Source organism: Elephas maximus, chromosome 2 (genome assembly GCF_024166365.1).
Source record: "Elephas maximus indicus isolate mEleMax1 chromosome 2, mEleMax1 primary haplotype, whole genome shotgun sequence".
NCBI lineage: Eukaryota > Metazoa > Chordata > Mammalia > Proboscidea > Elephantidae > Elephas > Elephas maximus.
The window spans coordinates 4,645,378-4,667,140 of record NC_064820.1 but is presented as its reverse complement, the minus strand read 5'-3'; the positions used below and the strand labels follow the sequence as shown (position 1 = coordinate 4,667,140).

General features: G+C 47.2%; 1 protein-coding gene across 3 annotated transcripts in view; it reads left to right on the top strand.

Annotated features, from left to right (window-relative positions):
• Positions 1-738: 738 nt before the first annotated feature.
• The window catches only part of ADCY2 (adenylate cyclase 2), a 527,505-nt gene continuing 506,480 nt past the window's right edge, over positions 739-21,763 (top strand). For all 3 annotated transcript variants that reach the window (XM_049860641.1, XM_049860650.1, XM_049860633.1), the window contains exon 1: positions 739-942. In XM_049860641.1, coding sequence (XP_049716598.1) covers positions 739-942 — 204 coding nt within the window. The remainder of the gene's footprint in view (positions 943-21,763) is intronic.

Genomic DNA, 21,763 nt, shown 5'->3' with positions numbered 1-21,763 from the left:
CCCCCACTGCTTTCGGGGGCGGGGCGGGGAGGGAAGGAAGGGTGGGAACCCCCTCCCCATGTGCTCTGAGAGAGTGGAGGGCAGGGTGGGCGTCCCCTCCCTGTGACAAAAGAGAAGGATTCGGAATCAGCCTTTGAGATAGTGGAGAGCCTGCGGCGCCCCTCCGCTGCCCTCTGAGAGCGGTGGGAGGTGGAGGCCGCCGGCGAAGCCCCCTGGCCTGGGTTCCCACCTAGAGAACAGGAAGGAGTCCCCCGCTGTCTGCTAAGTTGGGGGGTGTGAGATAGTGAAGAGCGGGGGGGGGGGCGCTCCCTGCGATAGTACCGGGGAGGGTGGCAGCCCCCTCTGAGACAGTGGGGACCCGGGCGGCCCCCACCTTGTGAAACCAGAGCGGAGGGAGGGTGGCAGCCCCTCTGAGACGGTGGGGAGCCGGCGCCCCGCCTCGCCGCCCTCAGAGAGCGCAGGCGGTGGGGGGCAGCGGGAGGAAGCCGGTCCCCAGCGCTCGCTGCGTCCCGGGCCGCCGAGGGTGGGCGCCCGCTTCCCGAGCGTTGTCCCCGCCCCGCGGCCGTCGGGGGCGGAGGGGGCGGTGGGGCCGGGAGCCCGCCCCCCGCGCCCCGCCCGCGGCTCCGCCCGCCTCCCGCCCGGCGCCCCGAGGCCGTGCGCGCAGCTCGCGGGCGGCAGCGGGCGAGGGCGCGGGCGCGGCGGGGAGACGGCCCGGGCGCGCGGGGCGCCGGCCGCCCGATGTGGCGGGAGGCGATGCGGCGGCGCCGCTACCTGCGGGACGGCGCCGAGGCGGCGGCGGGCGGCGGGCGGCCGCGCTCCGGGGACTGGCTCTACGAGTCCTACTACTGCATGAGCCAGCAGCACCCGCTCATCGTCTTCCTGCTGCTCATCGTCATGGGCGCCTGCCTGGCCCTGCTCGCCGTCTTCTTCGCGCTCGGGCTGGTGAGTGCCCGGGTCCCGGCCCGGCGGGCGGGCGGGCGGGCGAACTTTCCCGGGGAGCTCCTGCCCCAGATAAAGTTGCCGGTGTCCCCAGGGGACGGCTGCGCGCGGGCCCCCTCGTCGGCACGCTCCCCGCGCCGCCCGCAGCGCCGCTGTCCGAGCGCGTCCTAGGGGCTCCAGCCGAGCCCTCCTCCGCGCCTCCGCGGGGCGGCTGCCGGTCCCTCCACCGCGCGGCCGGCGCTGGCCCTGCACTTGGGGCTGGGCATTACTGAACTCCGCCGAAAGCCTGCCTGGGAAAGTGGTTAACGGCCAGGAAAATGAAATGCTTTATTACTGCACATCGTGGCCTCTAAATACGAACGTATTTAGCCCCTTAAGACAGCAAGTGATAGAAAGAATCTTCCTCCGCAGGGTCCCCAAGTAAGCGGCGTTGCGGGCACACAGTTGCCTGCCTGTTTCTGGGGAGGTGGTTGATGGAGATGACTGCTCGATACGGATTATTAATGTGGATTTCATCGCTGGGAGCCTAATCCAACTCCACAGCTGATGTCAATTTTGCCCATTTATATTTTCCAAGCAGAGATCCTTGGCTCGCTCGGCCCAGCAGCAGCGAGGGGGCCTGTAGATGGCAGTAAACTTCCTGTGACGGTCTCTTGATGTGTGTGGTTCAAACTTTTGCAGCGCCTGTGAAAACATGAGCAAATCTGCGCCAGGGATCCCTCACCCAAGTGCGGTGCGGGTGCCTTGATGATCTGGGAATGTCTCCACTACAGGATATTTTTTGAGCTTAGAAATAAATATGCCCCTATATGAATTTGTGTGCATGGGCAGAGAAGGGGATATTTGCTTAGGTCTCTCCAGGTGCTCATGATAGTTGTCCTTGGCATTTGGTAATTCGCTTCTGAAATCTTGTGGCAGATGGTGGTCAGATATTATGCATGGGAACACTTGTTACCACCATGGGGTTCTTTAAAAAGTGGAGTTTTCTTTTCCCTCACACTGCTGCTTTCTGAGCAAGGAGCCCTGGTGGTGCAGCAGTTAAGCAGCTCCGCAGCCGACTGAGAGGTAGCAGTTGGAACCCACCAGCTGCTCGGTGGGAGAAAGACCTGGCAGCCTGAGTCTCTAAAGATTACAGCTTTGGAAACCCTATGGGGCAGTTCTACTCTGTCCTGTAGGGTCTCTATGAGTCAGAATCAACTTGAAGGGAACGGGTTTGGTTTGGTTTTTACTCTCTTCTGATGGAGATCAGTGAGGGACAGGAAGAATAGAAAATAGAATGCAGGTGGCCATGACGTCACAGATGGCAAGGGGGTCCTTGCACTCTAAACCAGAGCAGGGGTTCCTGAGCCCTGACATCTGGGCAGTGTCTAGCCTTGAATGCCCCTGAAATGGCACCCCCATGTCTCTTTACTCCTTTGTCATGGAGAAGGACTTGGAGGGGACTTCTGTCAGACCCGTTGGCAGCAGGATCCCTAGAGTCATCTCCTCTTTCCCCCTCTACCTGCAGGGAAGAAAAAAGTCAGAGTTTTCCTCTGGAGCTCTGTTCTCTCAGGACCTTTCTGCTTGTGGTTCTCCTCAGTCTGTAATTCAAACCTGGGCTGGCTGTTCTCTTCTGCTGGAAAGGGCAGCAGGTGATGGCCTATTTATAGCACCCTTAATATATTTATTTAGAGACAAGTGAGGTTCACGCTTCCCTCTACAGCTGCTTGATTTTCTCTGAGACACACTAATTTGTTCAACCTCGTTGATACAGGTATTCTTTACAGGTCAGCGATACAGTCTAATCCAGCTGGAAGCAGCCTTCTTTAACTTTTCTTTCTTTCCCCCCCTTTGTATTTATGTTCCATTTTGGTGCCATTTTTAGAGTGGTATCCTTTAAAAAAAAAGTATCCAGGCATCTTTGCTCTTCCTTTATTAATCCATCCTTCCTCATTTTCCTTGCATTCAGCTAAATCTGTTTTCAGCACTAAGTGGCATTTCCCAGGCATGGCTGGAGCCCAGGGTGGGGTCCAGGGACAGGGAGAGGGATCTTCCTCTTTGCTGTACCTGGTCTCTGGGCTGTGATATGTATGAGTAGGTCCGTGCCAGGCGTCTGTCACCCAAGTGAGGTGCCTCTACCTGGTGCAGAGCTGTCTTCAGCTGAAGGGCCAAGGCAGATGTGGGAAATGCCTGGCAGAAAACGGGGTAGCGTCCTTCCAGACTCGACCTTTGGAAGAGCAGGGACAATTCTGGACTCTCAAGAGGTCACTTCTGTTTTGCTTTTAGTAGTATCATGAACAGGAGTCCCTGGGTGGCCCGAATGGTTAAGCACTCAGTTACTAGCCTAAACATAAGCCACTTGAATCCACCCACAGGGGCCTCTGAAGAAAGGCCTGATGATCCGTGGAAAATCCGTTGGGACACAGTCCTACTCTGATGCACATGGGGTCACCATGAGTCAGAATCGACTCAGCGGCCATTGGTTTGGCTTTGGTTTTAATATCAAAAAGAACGTCTTCATGCTCCAAAAATATTCTCTGTCCTGATCAGCCAAGCTGGTTGGAGTAGGGAGTAGGGACGACTGAAGACGGGGTGATGCTGCCTTAGAAGTGTGCCCTGGGGAGCAGGGTGAGTTCCTCTCAGACCGAGCAGCTTCGCCCTCTGGAGTCCTAGCTCGGGGTGGGGGAATAGCTTGTCTGGGCCCTGCCCAGGTGTGCACCTCGGAGCACTCTGCTGGAATAGCCGGGCTCGGATGTAAGTCAGGAGCCAAGCAGATCTGTTTTTGCTGCCTGAAGTCTTGGACTGATTCCTTTTTTCCCCTGAATCTGCCTAATTTTGACTTCCATTAGACTTTTATCAGTTCTTGTAGTAAAGTCTGGCAGTTTTCTTAACACGCGTCCGTAGTCTGCTACAACATTCAGACTGTGGAATGGTTCTAGAGCCTTCTGAGTACAGGGTGATTTTTTTTGCTACGTGTAAATGCCTTTGAGGTGCTTTGAGATATCACAGCAAGAAGAAAGCTTTGCTTTGATTTAGTATTTCCTTATAGCCCTTGTTCACAACGTGGTTTGGCTTAATTTTCATATATGGCCAATGCACCATTCCACACTGTTAGCCGTGATGGTAAAGTCATCCTCAGTATTTTTATTATGCTGTAAAAACAAAGGCTGAACTGGAACTTCACAGTCTGACTTAATTGGTTATTTTCTGTATAAAAAGCTACACTGTAGGGTCACTGTGAGTCGGAACCGACTCGACAGCAATGGGTAATGGGTTTATAGGCTTAACATTTTTGAAGAATACCTGAAGACATGAACCAAAGTAAATAAAACACACGACAGCATGTCTTGACTTTTACTAGTTGGATTAATCGTACGAAAGGTATCTTTTGCTGCTTATCATCCCCAAACCAAACCCGTTGCCGTCGGGTCGATTCCCACTCACAGTGACCCTACAGGACAGAGCAGAACTGCCCCACAGGGTTTCCAAGTCTGTAATCTTTACAAGAGCAGACTGCCACGTCTGTCTCCCGTGAGCAGCTGGTGGGTTCAAACTGCCGCCCTTTTGGTTAGCAGCCGAGTGCTTCACCACTGCACCACCAGAGCTCCTGGCTGCTTCTCGTAGAGAGTTAATAAAAAATCTGGTTTATACTTCCTTCAACATTAATTCATTGAGTACCTACCATGTGCAAGTGCTGGGATGTCATAAGCAAAATAAACTTGACCCCTGGCATTACCAAGCTTAGAAAGAATGAGACCAAACTTTCAGTTTGTCTTTAACATTTCACTTCAGCTCCGCAGAACTGTTTCTCATCCCTAAATGCATGAAAACACTTTCCTAAAATTCAATACCCCCTCCTTTAACATGCCCGCAGCCAACCAGCTCCCCTCAAAATTTCCCTGTCATTATTACGAACCCATCGCCCGTTGCCGTCGAGTCGATTGCGACTTATAGTGACCCTATAGGATAGAGTAGAACTGCCCCATGGAGTTTCCAAGGAGCGCCTGATGGATTCGAACTGCCGACCTTCTAGTTAGCAGCTGAGCTGTTAACGACTGCACTGCCCTTATTAGGAAAGGGTGACATAAATGTTTTAGGTTGTCAAAACACTAGCTGGCTAAAATTTATGATTAGAAATAGGCAGTATTTGAATTTAAATGGAAAACATCTATACCTATAAATTTTAAATAGTCAGATATTGAAATAAAATCAATTTTTAAAAATTTGGTTTTATTTTCACACGATATTGAAATCTGAGAACATACACTTTTATTAAATGTGGGAATATGTATGATTTGACTGAGAAGTTTTTTTTTTTTTTATGGTCTACCTCCCTGCTTTTATGGTGATGGATCTTAAAACACAGTAACCAGAGCACTTTTCCTTACAAGCCAGTTTTCCAGGGTTTTTCTCTAGGGGCAGGGACGTCAGACTGTTTGTGTTATCTCTGCTTGGAGAAAGAATGCTAATTCTTCTCAATCCACCAGTGGTTTGGAGAGGGAAACCACTTTAATTATTCCAGACACACTTCTAGCGCCCCCTGTGGGTGGAAGGATGTCCGCGGGGAGAAACCAACCCTTCGCCGTAATTTGGGGTGAAGGCTGGAAAAGGCAGATGAATATGCTTGCCCTCTCCTCTGAGGAGGTGGAAAACCTGTGCGTACTTTCTGTGTGCACGTGACTTTGGGATTCGTGAGGAGTGGGTGAGTCGTCTTAGGTACTGGAGTAAAAAAAAGAAAAAGAAAAAATTCTGGCTGCTGTCGAGTGGACTGTGACTCATGGCGACCCGACGTGGGTCAGAGTAGAACGGTGCTCCGTAGGGTTCTGTGGCTGATTTTTCTGAGGTACTTCTGGGTGGACTGGGACCTCCAGCCGTCTGGTTAGCAGCTAAGTGCGTTAACAGTCACTGCTCGGGGACTCTGGTGTTGAAGTAAAGATAGGCAAAGATACAGCTCTGGGTCCATTTCTGTATAGCCAGGAAAATCTAACTTGGCAGGTGTTTGTAATTTGCAACCGGTAATTCGCTGAATCATTTTAGTTATAATTTAACTGTGTAAACACAGACCAAGAAAAAAAACTAACTTTCCGCAGAAAGGCTATTACAGTTTAGAGGGCTAGCAAGAGGGAACTTGAAAGCATCCTTTGGATATGGACCTGACACCTTGCCTTCCCTGGTTTAAAAATGCAGTGGGGTGCAATGAGTAAGAAGAGCCGCGTTTCTGAGAATCGGGGCTTTGCCCCTTTCCACCTCTCTGACCCCGGACAAGTTGTTTAACCTCTCTGTGTCCCAGTTTCCTTATTTGTTAAATGGAGTGGTACCTACCTCTTAAGGTGCTGGTCAGAGTTAGTACATGAGAAGCACTTAGGGAAATGGCTGGCACAGAATAACCCTCCACGAGCTGTTAGCCATTAGCAGGTTGTCTTTAGTTGCAATTTAGTTATAAAAACATGAAAACATACAGTCATGTATTATTAGAACAGGAAGGGAATCCATTCTACAGATGTGGAAACTGAGACCTGGGGAGGTAAAATCGTTTCCTCAAGGCCAGGCAGCTGCTGCAGAGCTGGGACCAGGCCCCAGGACATTTTTCTTCTTCCTGCGTGAAATTTCCTGGAGAACATTGTACATCTAGAATTCCAGCCCTATTCTTGGCATGATACCACCTTTCTCGGTGAAAGATCAAGCTGATAAGAACTTCCTCAATTTCTCTTCACTTTTGGAATCCAAGATAAGTGGAGTTACATTTCATTTCATCTCTTTTTATTTTTATTTTTAATGTAGAAAGAAATTTGGGTAGAAATGTCTTCGCATGATTAACTCATAGTGGTGGCATTATTTATTTTCATTATGCTCAATATTCCCGGTATCTTCCTGTCTTAGTTATCCAGTGCTGCTGTTACGGAAACACTACAAGGTGGATGGCTTTAACAAGCAGAAATTCATTTTCAGCGTGCTGGCTCTAGGGGAAGGCTTTCTGTGTCTCTTGGGTTTGGGAGAATGTCCTTGTTCCTTGGTTACTTCTTTGGTGATCTTCGTGTGGTCTGGCATCTATCTTCCCCCCAACTCTGCTCCCTTGTTTAATCTGCTCTTTTTTTTTTTTTTAATATCTCAAAAGAGGTTGATTAAAACACGCCCTACACTAATGCTGTCCATTAACGTAACAAAGAGAACCCATTCCCAAATGGAATTATAACCACAAGCATAATGGGGTTAGGATTTACAACACATACTTTTGGGGGGCACAATTCAGTCCATAACACTTCCCCATCACGCAGAGGATCTACCTGGAAGTCATTAGTGTACATACATGGCTTGCAAGGCCCGTTCCTACTGGGCTGTCTGTGAAGCTCATTGATTCTTACTAATATTTTAAAATCACGTACTCTATAAAGTATAATAATTAGGTTGTCATCATTGTTGCTAGCTGCTGTCAAGTTGGCCCCCAACTTATGGTCACCCCATGTACAACAGAATTGAACCGTTGTCACATGTAGGGTTTTCACTGGCTGATTTTTCAGAAGTAGGTCTCCAGGCCTTTCTCCCAATAATTGGGTTAGCGCCGACATAGTACTCTGTTAAAGGTGTTTAATGGTTGCGTTAATCACCTCAATATGTTTGATGAGTAATTGCCAGTGACAGGAGAGTCAACACTAGATGGCTAAGCAGAGCCTACTCATCTAGTCGTCCTGCTATGACTCAATGTTGGTGCTGGGACAATTCAAGGCACTTGGTTCTTTTCTTCCTCGAGTATTTGCTGAGTGTCTCTTAGGTCCAGGCACTGTGATTGTCTGGGACTCAGGGTGGCCTCCCGTCCTGAAGTATTCATCGCTGATACACTGATAGAATTTCTACACTGACGGTTACCCCTCTGTTGTTGTTGCTGTTGGGTGCTGTCGAGTGGATTCCAGCTCACAGCGACCCCATGTGACAAGAGTAGGACTCCCCCATAGGATTTCCTAGGCTGTAAAATTGAAGTAAAAGAAAAAAAAAAGCCTTTTTTCTTTTACTTCAATCTCTACAGGAGCAGATTGCCAGCCTTTCTCTCACAGAGCCACTGGGTGGGTTCAAACCACTAACCTTTTGGTTAGCAGCTGAGCTCTTAATGGTTGCTTACCAGGGCCCCTTCTTACCTCTCTAGGGTAGTCTATCTGCTTGGACCCGTGGGTTTAGAACACCCACATCTGGCCTCACAGGCCTCGGAGTCCTGCCTTGGAGGCTCCCGTCACCCTGAGGCTCCTGCTGCCCTCCCAAGTGCGCGTTCACATTCACGCTGCCCTTCTTGAGCTGAGCAGCCAGCCGTAGTGAACACTCCTGTCTGTGTTGTTTTTGCTCTGACCCCGTCAAAGCTCTGGGACTGTAAAACATCATATAACATTCTTCATCTGAAGCTGAGAATCACACGGCGGGTTAGTGTTGTCTCCGTAGCTGGCGGCTGGTTCTGTCCGGGAAGAAACTTAGAGTGCTCCCCGTCGGTGCTTATACGGTGCTGACCGTGTTGCAGGTGTGAAGGAGCCCTGGTGGTGCACTAGTCAATAGTCAGGTGCTCCACTACTCACTGAAAGGTCACTGGTTTGAACCCAGCCTGTGGCTCCACAGGAGAAAGACCTGACAGTCTGCTCCTGTAAAAATTACAGCCTAGAAAACCCTGTGGGGCAGTTGTACTCCATCACATGGGGTCACCATGAGTTGGAATCGACTCAACGGCACCTAACCACAACAATTAACCTGTGTATAATTTACAGGGTAGTTATTTTCTTTAGAATCCCTGAGTGCTAACTGAAAGGTTGGAGGTTCAAGTCCACTGGGAGGTGCCTCAGAAGAAAGGCTTGGTGATCTGCTTCTGAAAAATCAGCCATTGAAAACCTCATGGAGCACAGTTCTGTTCTGACACGTGGGGTCGCCACGAGTCAGAGTCACAACAGAACCGGTGGTGGCCCGTTTCCTCAGCAGCCGTCAGGTCACAGCTGAGCAGGTAAGAGCACAGCCTTGCCGGTAGACTGGATGCAGGCCCAGCTGCGACACTTGCTGTGTGTTTCTGATGGGTTCATTGATCTGTTCCAGCCTCCTGTACCTCAACCTGTGAGGTACACTGGGTAACAGAGCCCGGCTCACGGGGAATAAATGAGATAGAACATAGGAGCGCCTGGCACAGTGCCTGGCACACATTAAACCCCAGACAAGTGTGAGCCCCTGGCGTGATTCTGTGTGCACCACAGAATGTTCTCCTGGCCGTGGTCTCGCGGAGGCTGAGACCTGGACAAGTACTGTTGTTAGTTGTCATTAGATTCTGACTCACGGCGACCCCATGCATGCAGAGAACTGTGCTCCCTAGGGTTTTCAAGGCTGTGACCTTTCAGAGGCAGATTGCCAGGCCTTTCTTCCGAGACACCTCTGGGTGGATTTGAACTGCCAGTCTTTCAGCTAGTAGTCGAGCACTTCACCGTTTGCGTACAAGGATTTCTGATCCTGGGTATGAAAGAGCAGGGGTATGTTCCTATTTATGTGATCTGTGTTGCACGTGTAGCTTTGAGTTATTTACAAAAAGGAGACAGGGAAGAACCTGGATCATTTAATTAAAAGTCACATTTTGACATAAGCTTAACTGACATTCGCTGGCACTGAAATTCTTGCCAAATTGACAAACATACGTCATATTTTTCAATTTTGTCAGCTTTGGGTAATTTCACATAAAATTATTAAGAGGAGTAAGATGGTATCGAGCGTGTAGTTCTCCGGGTGGAACTGGAGCTTGAAGCCTGGCTGGCCTGGGTGTACACCCACAAGGTGCGTTTGGGAGGAGAGACAAGGATTGTTGTGCCAGCTCTTGCATTTGGTCCGTTTGACCAAATTAAGCCTGTGCTAATGTTGTTACAGGAGCCTGGGTGGCAAAGCAGTTAAGAGCTGCAGCTGCTGACCAAAAGGTCAGCAGTTCAAATCCACCAGCCGCTCCTTGGAAACCCTGTGGAGCAGTTCTACTCTGTCCTGTAGGGTCGCTATGAGTTGGAAGCGACTTGACGGCACTTAACAGCAACAGTGTTGTTCCAGGGAGCCCTGGTGGTGCAGTGGTTAAGTGCTGCACTGCTAACCAAAAGGTTGATGGTTCGAACTCATCAGCAACTCTGGGGGAGAAAGATATGGTAGTCTGCTTCCGTAAAGATGACAGCCTTGGAAACTCTATGGGCAAGTTCTAGTCTGTCCTGTAGGGTCGTTCTGACTTGAGATAAACTCAACAGCAATGGGTGATGTTGCTCCAGTGCCCTCTTTGTGTAAAAATAAAATCACAACCAGATGAGGAGATGCTAGCAGGAAGACTTCAGGAGTCCAGCTGTTTTTGGCAATACTGCAAAATAATCCTTTTTGCTACCTTTTTGAAATTCTCTTTACACTTCTGTTCCCAGGAGCCAGACTCAGGTGGAAGAGCCCTGGGTACAATGCTCTTAAGTACTTCAACCTGAAAATCCATCGTGAGCAGCTTTGCTAACTGGGTTCTGACTCCACCCAGGGTTCTAGAGTGACGGTACCAGGGCAGAGAGGAGAGTACAGACCTGGGTCACAGCTGTTAGGAGCACACAGGCAGATTGTATCTCAAAGGCCAACAGAGCCGCTTTTTAAAACCTTGATACTTGAAATGGGAGTTTTCAGTTATTAGCACGGTTATAATTTGTTGCATTTGAAACATGCAGACCTAAGGTACAGTGGCGTCTTTGTAACACATTGAAATTCTTAAGAAGATTTCTCAGGATGGTCACGATTGTCAGAGAATCCGATGAATGAATCAGGTGTCTGGGGTCACAGCCCTACAGAAGATTCCTGGTGGAAAAGGCTCAGATCATTGTGATTGCAGTGGGAACCCCTGCCTGCAAGTCCTTGTGACAGACCAAATTATGTCCCCAAAAATACGCGTTGAAATGCTAAACCCCTATACCTGTGGATGTGACCCCATTTGGAAATAGAGGTTTTCTTTTGTTAATGAGATCATACCAGAGTAGGGTGGGTCCTAAACCTAATCACTTCTGGGTGGTGCCTTGTAAAAAGAGCTGAACAGACACAGAAGTAGACAGATGCCACCTGAGCAAAGGAACTCCAAGGATTGATCACCAGCAGACACCAGACACCAGGAGAGAGGCCTCAAAGGAATCAGTGCAGACCAGATGCTGATTTGGATTTTTAGTCTCCAGAACTAGGAGAATAAAATTCTGTGCTTTACAGCCACGTACTTGTGGGATGTCTGTTATGGCAGGACTGGGTAACTAAGACAACCTTGGAGTTAGAACTTCTGCCCATTTGCCTCAGCACCCTTCTGTGTTCCTATGACAATAATGATGTTGGGTTATCCCAGCTAAGATGAGCCGAGTTCTGGTTTTGTTGTTACGTGCTTACCCCTCAGACTGTGTTATTATTTTTTAATGTCCTATTTTATATTGACAAAAAAATCCATATGCATAAACAAAGGGAACATAATTAAGATTCAAAATGCTGATTACCTGTAGACATTATAAAAAAACAAAACAAAACCTGTTGCCATCAAGTTGATTCCGACTCATAGTGACCCTATAAGACAGAGTAGAACTGCCCCATAGTTTCCAAGGAGCGCCTAGTGGATTCGAACTGCAGACCTTTTGGCCAGCAGCTGTAGCTCTTAACCACTACGTCACTAGGGTTTCTGGACATTATAAAAGAAACAGAAAAGGTTAAACTAATTATTACGAAAATCGAACACACTACTGATATTAAAATTTCAGGGAATAAAGAGTTCGAGGGAATACGCACAAAACATAATGAAGAAATGTTGTTTACTATAATTTTTTTTTTTTTAATTATGAGTTCTGTTATTTTGCTGCAAATGTAATGCAAATGAATTTCAGGTATTCATCTTACCTCTATCAACTTGCTGTCATATCCTATTTTTAGTAGTAATTGAATTGGTGAGTTTTTCAGGTCTCCTTTTGGGCAGTCCCATCATCTGCAAACAATGGGAGCTTTGTTTCCTCTTTCCCAGCACTAAGGCCTTTCATTTCTTTTTATCTGACTACGAATGCTAAGACAGAAGTGACAGAATGGTGATTGTCAGGCTTCCGGCCTTTGTCTGACAACCCCAGGCTGAATGCAGAAACTTTGAAGAAATTTTTTTTTTAAAAAAAGATTCTCTTTTATTCTAATTTACAAAAAAAAAAAAAAACCCAAAAAACAAGAAACGAGTGTTGAATTTTACCAAACTGAGATGATCATATACTTTTTGTTTTTTGATCTGCCAATAAAGTGAATAGTAACTGTAGACTTTCTAATATGAAATAATCTTTATATTTCAGGAACGACACACTTTTCATGGTATGTTTTTATGCAGTGTTGCAGGTAACTTGCAGACATTTCGTTTAAGATTTTTGCAAATATTTTTAGGTTAAATGAGTTTGAAATATTCCTTTTTCAAACTGACCTTTTTTTTTAATTTAAGTTTTAATAGTCTCATACAATAAGTCAGAAAGCTTGTCTTTTGCAATTTTCTGAAGGAGTTGTCATTATGTTGGAATGCGTTGATGGAATTTGTCAAGACAACCACGGGGCTTATTGCTTTCTTTGCAGGGAGATTTTTACACTTCTGCTTTGGGTCTTTGATAATAAGAGGGTTATTTAGTATTTCTAATTTGTTGAGTCATCTTTGATAAGAAATTTTTCTAGGGATTTTTGCATCTCATCCAATGTACCAAATTTAATGGCACGCATTTGCTATTTTTTTTTATCGTTTTAATGTCTACTCTATCTTTGGTTTTTATTCATAATGGTATCTTACGTGCTTTTTTTAATCTCAGTTAATCCCATCAGATGTCCGCCTAGTTTTAGCGTTTTCAAGAAGCAGCCTTTGCCTTTGTTGATCCTCTCTTTTTGCACTTTTTTTTCTATTTTATCTGCTTTTGGTTTTCTCTCAGTTATCTCCTGTGAGTCAGAATGTGCTCGATTATTCTATGGAAACAAACAGCTCCAAAATCTCAGGGGCCTAACACAACAAAGGTTTACGTTTTGCTCCTGCCACGCAGGGATGCGAGTCAGTGGAGGGACTCTCTCCAGGTAGTCACTCAGGGATTGAGGGTGAGGGAAGCTGTGTCTTGTGGCCACGTCCTGCCTGCATCACCTCGCCGGGGGGAAGAGTGCTTCAGTGCCTTACCACTGCCAGTTAGAGTCGGCATGGAAGTGCCACATCACTGTCACTTGTTTTTCATCAGCCGAAGTGTGTGTTCCAGTTATTTATGGCTGCATATAAAAACATCCCAGAATTTAGAGACTTTAGACAGCAATCATCACTGGTTCTCCTCACGAATCTGTGGTTTAGGTAGACGTGGCAGTGGCTGCTCACTCCTGCTCGATGCATTATCAGCTGGGGTGGCTGGAAGGCTGGTGTGACTCCAGGCCTGGGGGCTGAAGCCCCTGAAGGCTTGCTTGCTTACATACCTGGTGGTCACTACCAGCTGGGCCTCTAGGTGGGAATGCCTTCATGTGGCTGCTGCTTATGCTCACTTGGCTTCCTCACAGCATGGTAGCTGGGTTCCAAGAAGGATCATCCTGAAAGAACAAGATGGAAGTGCATGCCATTTTTATGAACCAGCTCCTGAAGAAGAATTGATGCATTTGAATTATAGTGATGGTGAAGAATATTGAATATACCATGGACTGCTTGAGCCCTGGCAGTGAAGTGGTTAAGAACTCAGGCTGCTAACTAAAAAGGTTGGCAGTTTGAATCCACCAGCCACTCCTTGGAAACCCTATGGGGCAGTTCTACTCTGTCCTGCAGGCTCACTGTGAGTCAGAATCAACTCAGTGGCACACAGCAACGACAACAACATGGACTGCCAGAAGAATAAACAAATCTGTTTTGGAAGAAGTATACCCAGGATGCTCCTTAGAAGTAAGGATGGCAAGACTTTGTCTCACGTACTATGGACATGTTATCAGGAGGGACCAGCCCCTGGGAAGGACATCATGCTTGGTAAAGTAGAGGGTCAGCAGAAAAGAGGAAGGTCCTCAGCGAAATGTATTGACATGGTACCCGCAACAATGGAGTCCAACATAGCTGTGATTATGAGGATGGCACAGGACTGGGTAGCATTTTATTCTGTTGTACAAAGGGTCACTTTGAGTTGGGACTGACTCAACGGCACCTAACGACACCACCAACAACTCTAATTCTACCATGCTATGTTGGTGAGACAGTCATATAGATCCACCCAGGTTCAAGCACCGTGGACATGGAGCCTCATTTGGTGGAGGCAGTGTCACCTGCAGGTGGGATGGAGCATAGTGTGGCCCCCATCTTTGGTGGAGGTACTACACAGCACCTTATATATATGTGCCAAATGTCCATATGCCTGGAAGGAGGATATATCAGTTAGCTTTTGCTCTGTAACAAATCACCCCAAAATTTTCCTCAAATTTAACAGCTTGGAACAACTACTGTTTTACTTAGCTCACAATTCTATGGTTTAACTCTTCATTCTTCTGGTCTGAGTCAGCTCAGTTGACCTCTGCTGGTTGAACTCATGTTCATGTGATCACTTGACAGGTCAGGTGGAAGTCGGATCACCTATGATGGCTTCATTTACATCTGAGTGGTCAGTTGGAGGCTGTCACCTGGGGCTGTAAGCTGTGGTGGTAGGGTCACTGGGCTGCATGTCTCCGGTCATCCAACAGGCTGGTCTGGGCTTCTTGGTCTGGAGTTCGCAGAGTTCCAAAGAGTAGTGAACAAGTGGGCAAGCCCCAATACTCAAGTGTTTTCAAATCTTTGTGTCATTTTGCTGTTGTCACATTAGCCAAAGACAGAGTCAGTGTGTTGTTGGAGGAGGTACTTCACAAGGGCATGGATACAGGGAAGGACATTATTGCAGCAAGCTTAGCTAATGAAACAGTCACAGAGAGGTGAACTGGAGTACTGAACAGCCCAAATTACTGCCACCCCCATGTGCCTGTCAGTTTTCATACTGTGGGGACTTGTGTGTTGCTGTGATGCTGGAAACTATACCACTGGTATTGAAATACTAGCAGGGCCAGCCATGGTGGACAGGTTTCAGTGGAGTTTCCAGACTAAGACAGACTAGGAAGAAGGGCCTGGTGGTCTACTTTTGAAAGGAATTAGCCAGTGAAAACCTTATATGTCGCAGTGGAATATTGTCTGATATAGTGCTGGAAGATGAGCCCCTCAGGTTGGAAGGCACTCAAAAACTGGAACCGACTTGACGGCACCTAGCAACAACAATAATTACTACCACAGTCCACCCAACTGATCATCAACTATTTAGTTCACTCCCTCTTTATGAAAACATGCATACCTCTTCCCTAAGAGAGACAACTCAAAAGTCCCTCCCAGTAGTGGGGAAAAAAAAGCTCACAATCTAGGATCTCTGAGTAAAGTGCACTAGTTTATTCAGAGAGAACGATGACCAGTAATTTCTACAAGTGTAGCAATGGCTTCTCTTACTCTGGAGACTTATGGACTAAAAAGACATATCACCCATCCACTGAATTATTCAACATACGAGGGGTGACCACAGTAGACATTCTTGTCACCCCAAGAGAAGAATGACACATGTTAGTTTAGTTCCTCCACCATTGTTAGGTGCCATCAAGTCATTTCTGACTCTTAGCGCCTCTGTATTCAACAGAATGAAACACTGCCCGGTTCTGTGCCATCCTCGTGGTCTTGGTTATGTTTGAGCCCGTTGTTGTAGCCACTGTGTCAGGCCATTTCGTTGAGGGTCTTCCTCTTTTTCGCTGACCCTCTACTTTACCAAGCATGATGTCCTTCTCCAGGAACTGGTCCCTCCTGATAACATGTCCAAAGTGTGTGAGAGGAAGTCTCACCATCCTCACTTGGTGGTTCTGGCCGCACTTCTTCCAAGACTGATTTGTTCATTCTCCTGGCAGTCCATGGTATATTCAATATTCTTCCCCAACACCACAATTCAAATTCATCAGCTCTTCTTTGGTCTTCTTATTCATTGTCCAGCTTTCACATGCATATGAGGTGATTGAAAACACCGTGGCTTGGGTAAGGCACCCTTAGTCCTTAAATTGGCATCTTTGCTTTTTAATACTTTAAAGAGATCTTTGGCAGCAGACTTTCCAAATGCAATACATCATTTGGTTTCTTTACTGCCGCTTCCATGGATGTTGCTTATGAATCCAAGTAAAATGAAATCCTTGACAACTTCAATCTTTTCTCCATTTATCATGATGTTGCTTCTTCAGCCATACCATTACTAAATCCTAAATCCCTCTGGGCAGACATTAGACCCTGACTCTTGTCCTGGAAATAGCTACCTTGTCTGTCATTTTCTGTGACCTCAGAATCATCCCTCTGGGAGGTTCTTTGTTCACAGTCCTCTTAACCACATCTGAATTAAGTATTGGGGGTATTCCCTTCTTGGGAGTGAGCAGCTTTCTCAGCCCATTCCTGACTAGATGATAGGGAATGCAACGTTCCCTTTAAGTCTAGAACAGCCAGAGCTCAGGTTGGTATTTCTTTTGGAGGTAGATATTTCTCAAAAAAAAAAAACAAAAAAACTAATTAAGCCTTCTACCTGTTTGATTCCAGTGATCTTCAGGTGTCAGAGGCTGTGCCCATGGTTCTTTTCTAAACGTAGTTCTCAGATTTGCTCTGTTTCTTGGCTTTCCTGCCCCTCGTCCCTCCCTTGTTTTTTCTTGGCTTGTCTGCACTTTGAGTCTGTCTGGGAAAGACACTGATGTAGCTCTCTTTTCACTCAGCCATTTTGTACAATGGAAAGGGTTTACTAGTATTACACTCTTCCTTACACTTTTACTCGGAGGAACCCTAATCCCTGTAGTTTTTATCATTGGGCTTGATTTTTTTCCCCTCACATGGCTTAGTTTTAATCAGGCTTTGTCATTCCAGAGCCCAAGCTTTATCATTTACTGGTGGAGACATTTCCTGCTCTCAGCCTGACAAACCCATGCAGTTCTGGACTCTACCGCTTCGCTTTCATTCCTCCTTATCAGTTGTTTTCTGATTTCCCTCTCTCTCTCGTAGTACTTTAAAAAATACGATCAGCAGCACAAACCCCACTTCTAACATTTTGTTTAATGGCTTCCTTTTCTAGACTCCACTACCTGCCTGTCCATGGTGGCTTGTGTGTTGCTATGATGTTAGAAGCTATGCAGCCAGTATTTAAAACACCAGCAGGGTCACCCCTGGTGGACAGGTTTCAGTGGAGTGTTCAGACTGAGACAGACTAGGAAGAAAGCCCTGATGACCTGCTTACAAAAGTTAGCCAGTGAAAGTTTATGGATCAGAAGCAGAACATTGCCTGATTCGCTTGCTTTGGACATGTCATTGTGGGAGGGGGATCCATCGCTGGAGAAAGACGTGTTTGGTGAAGTAGAGGGCCAGCGAGGGTGTGGGAGACCCTCAGTGAGATGGACTGGCACAGTAGCTGCAGTGAGGGACTTGAACACGCTGGCAGCGGTGTGAATGACCTCATGTTGTGCGTGAGGCTGCCATGAGCCGATGTGGATTTACGTACTGTCTGTGTTTGCATCCGTGCTACACAGCAGAGTTCAAGGCGGAGGTTAAAAAAAAAGATGTCCCAAATTTCCAACTTTTCCAAGCTGCTGTCCCACTCCATCATCTCTAACATCAACTGCTCCCTTTGCTGTCAGCACTCGCCCTCCCATCTTTGGGTTCCCTAATTCACTGCAACATCTCACAGAACTCACGAACCACATAAAGGAAATGGCTCACGTGGGTGTGGAAGCTGGCAAGTCCCAAATTCATGGGTCAGGCATAGACTTCTCCCTGGCCTTTGGTCTCTGCCCAAAGGCACTCAGCTTTCTTACTCCGTGATCTAGGAAGCCCACCAAGCCGCCTGCTGCTGCAGGGTCTCTGCTGCTGGGTCTCCCCTGCTGGTCTCTCCTTCTTTGGTGGCGGTGGGCTCTCTCCCTCTCAGCTCTTATAAGGCAAAACTGACCAGTCCCCTTGGTAGGCCGCAATTACCCTATCACGCAGTCACCTGGGTGGAAATCATAAGACCACGACTAGAAAGGCTACACACAAAAGTAACTAATGGCACTACATTGGGGCGTCTTCTCTCTTCCAAGATAGATTTGAAGACGTTCACTGCTTTTTGGGCCATTGCATAACTTGGGCTGCCATTTTCCTTCTTCTGATAACAGCTTCCTTGCTGCCATACAACCCCCAGCTGTCAGTGCCATGTGTCTTATATCCTGGTATGGTGTTTACTTACTCTGCGTGCCACATGCTTTATATCCTGGTATGGCGTTTACTTACTCCGTGAGCCACACGTTTTATATCCTCGTAGGGCAGTTACTTACTCCTTGTGCCACATGTTTTATATCCTGGTATGGCAGTTACTTACTCCGTGTGCCACAAGTTTTATATCCTCGTAGGGCAGTTACTTACTCCTTGTGCCACACATTTTATATCCTGGTATGGCAGTTACTTCGTGTGCCACACGTTTTATATCCTGGTATGGCAGTTACTTACTCTGTGTGCCACACGTTTTACATCCTGGTATGGCGTTCAGTTACTCCATGTGCCACACGTTTTATATCCTGGTATGGCAGTTACTTACTCCGTGTGCCACACGTTTTATGTTCTGGCATGGTGTTTACTTACTCCGTGTGCCACACATTTTATATCTTGGTATGGCAGTTACTTACTCCGTGTGCCACATGTTTTATATCCTGGTATAGTGTTTACTTACTCCGCGTGCCACACGTTTTACATTCTGGTGTGGCGTTTACTTACTCCGTGTGCCACACGTTTTATATCCTGACATGGTGTTTACTTACTCCGTGTGCCACACGTTTTTATATCCTGGTATGGCGTTTACTTACTCCGTGTGCCACATGTTTTACATCCTGGTATGGCGTTCACTTACTCCATGTGCCACACATTTTTTTTTTTTTTTAATTAACTTTTATTGAGCTTCAAGTGAATGTTTACAAATCAAGTCCGTCTGTCACATATAAGTTAATATACCTCTTACTCCTTACTCTCACTTGCTCTCCCCCTAATGAGTCAGCCCTTCCAGTCTCTCCTTTCGTGAAAACTTTGGCAGCCTCCAACTCTCTCTATCCTTCCATCCCCCCTCCAGACAGGAGATGCCAGCACAGTCTCAAGTGTCCACCTGATATAATTAGCTCACTCTTCATCAGCATCTCTCTCCCACCCACTGTCCAGTCCCTTTCATGTCTGATGAATTGTGTTTGGGGATGGTTCCCGTCCTGTGCCAAAAGAAGGTTTGGGGATCATGACCGCCGGGATTCCTCTAGTCACATCCAGACCATTAAGTCTGGTCTTTTTATGAGAATTTGGGGTCTGCATCCCACTGATCTCCTGCTCCCTCAGGGGTTCTCTATTGCCACACGTTTTATATCCTGGCATGGCGTTTACTTACTCCGTGAGCCACACGTTTTATATCCTCGTAGGGCAGTTACTTACACTATGTGCCTGTTTTCGTAGTCAGTAAGGATGTTACAGGCTATGATGGGGTCACAAACAAACCCCACATTTGACTTAACACACCAGAGGTTTGTTCCTGGCTGGTGTGGACCAGTAGGGGTTTAACTTGCCTTAATCACTGGGAGACTAGGAGTGTCATCATGACATGTGCTGTTGCAGTCATTGCACCAGGGAAGAGAAAGTGGGCCTCATGGTGACATTTATGTGCTTTTTCCCAGGGGAGAGACACATTACTTCTGTTCACAGCTTTTTGGCTGAAGCACGGTCACTCCTAACTTTAAGGGGAGTAGGAAATGCTACCCAGAAGGAACCCAGAAGGAGGAAATGAGGAATATTTTTGAAGATCGTGAGTGCCATACCTCCTTCCCCCTCCATCCTGTGGGTTTCTTCTGTTGTTCTTTTTCTCATTTCCAAAGCAGGATACAAGAACAACAACCAGTCGCTGTTGAGGAGATCCCAATGCATGGTGACCCCATGTGTGTAGAATAGATCTGTGCTCCACCGGGTTTTCAACAGCTGACTTTTTGGACATAGATTGCCAGGCCTTTCTTCCAAGGTGCCTCTGAGTGGACTTCAACCTCCACTTTCCACTAACAGCCGAGTGCTTAACTGCCAGCACCATCCAGGGACTCTGGAAGAGGGATACTTACCGGAAGGGGGAATTGGAGGGTCGGAGAAGGAGCCACTAACCAGTCCTTTCAGACCTCTGGAGTGGGCGCACAAGCTTTAACTAGTTTGTCAATAGAACAATCCAGCATAGTGCACTGCTTGTCAACTAGGCGTCCACATTCATGTCTTTAACTGCGTTCAACTTCCAAATAAGAAGAGTGAAAAATCATGTGTCCAGCTAGTAGGATAACAACTGTTCTTGGTACAGCTGAAAACCCACTTTCCCTAAAAGAGGATATACCAAGAGTCACTTTATCTCTCTTTGGGCGTTGATTTCTCTTCTAAGTCTTTAGATAGAAATGGCATTATCTTGCATACTACGTAACCAACGTTAATATATCATGTTATGTCATATGGAAAAGGAGAAAGAAAAAAATAATTATCTAATATAAAAAAACAAAGAAACAAACCGAACTCATTGCCGTCAAGTGGATACCAACTCATAACGACCCTATAAGACAGAGTGGAACTGCCCCATAGGGTTTCCAAGGATCTAAATCTGTATGGAAGCAGACTGCCACATACTCCTCCCGCGGAGCGGCTGGGGGGTTAAAAATACTTCTAACTACTGCCATTCTCAATTATACAACTGATCACATGGTTGTAGCTGGTATTTTCAGTTCCTGCTTCCACCACCCATTGCATGGTCCCTTGCTGTTAGCCAGAACCTCACCTGGTCATTGTTCTTTGCCCAGTGGGGTGACATGATCCTTCTGTCCACAAGGTGCATTGCAGTTAGCCAGCACGTGCTGTTAGGCGTTGCCGGGAACTTTTCTGACCTGGCACAGGAGCTGTGAGACACGCCCTGAGGAGCTTACACGTTCTGATCACCCTCTTCCTGCCTCCATTGTACAATTAAGCAGCCTAGCCTCCCTTGAGGGTCAGGATTGGCCCCCCAGCCAGTACAGAAACCTCTTCTCTGCCCATTGGTTTGGCGAGGTGAGAAGCGTAGTGTGGCCAGACGGCCCATATCAGCTTCCATTTTAGTGAAAACGTCGTCATCGTCGTCCCTGGTGGAGGCAGTTCTTTCTTGGCAGCTAAGACCTCTAAGTCAGAACAGCCACAGTTACAGCAATGAGAAAGGAAATGTTTTGCTGAAGGATTGTTAGTGAGAGCAGCCAGTCCTGTTCCCACCTCTGGATGCCCAAACCTGTGGATCCTGGCCGTGGGAGAACCAGCACCACGTATTGGTCACTGTTTCTGGGCAGACTCTGCATTCTGTCTGGCCTTCCGAAGGGCGACCCAGAATGGGGAGCTCCTCTGAAAGGTTCCTGAGGACCTGTTGCTTCTCTGTAGCTATGGCCTCTGTGATTCTTCGGTCAAGTGTCCGCTGGGCCACTGTTCACCAGTGGCCAGCAGTTGGAGGAAGAGCAAGACGGGGAGCAGGGGGCGTAAGGGCAAGCTGAAGCCTGTGGGGTCCGCTGCGTTTGCCTGTGACCATACCTGACTGTGAAGAACCTTGTGAGACCTTGCTTCACGTTTGCCTCCCAAATTTGCACAAATTCTTCTTTTGTTCAGTGATAACCAAGAACCACAGAGGGGAAGGGATTCTGGAGAATGTAATTCCCAGCAAAACAAACTTGATAATAAAACCCATTGCCTTTGAGTCGATTCCGATTCATAGTGAACCTCCAGGACAGAGTTGAACTGCCCCATGGGGTTTCCAGGGAGTGGCTGTGGATTTGAACT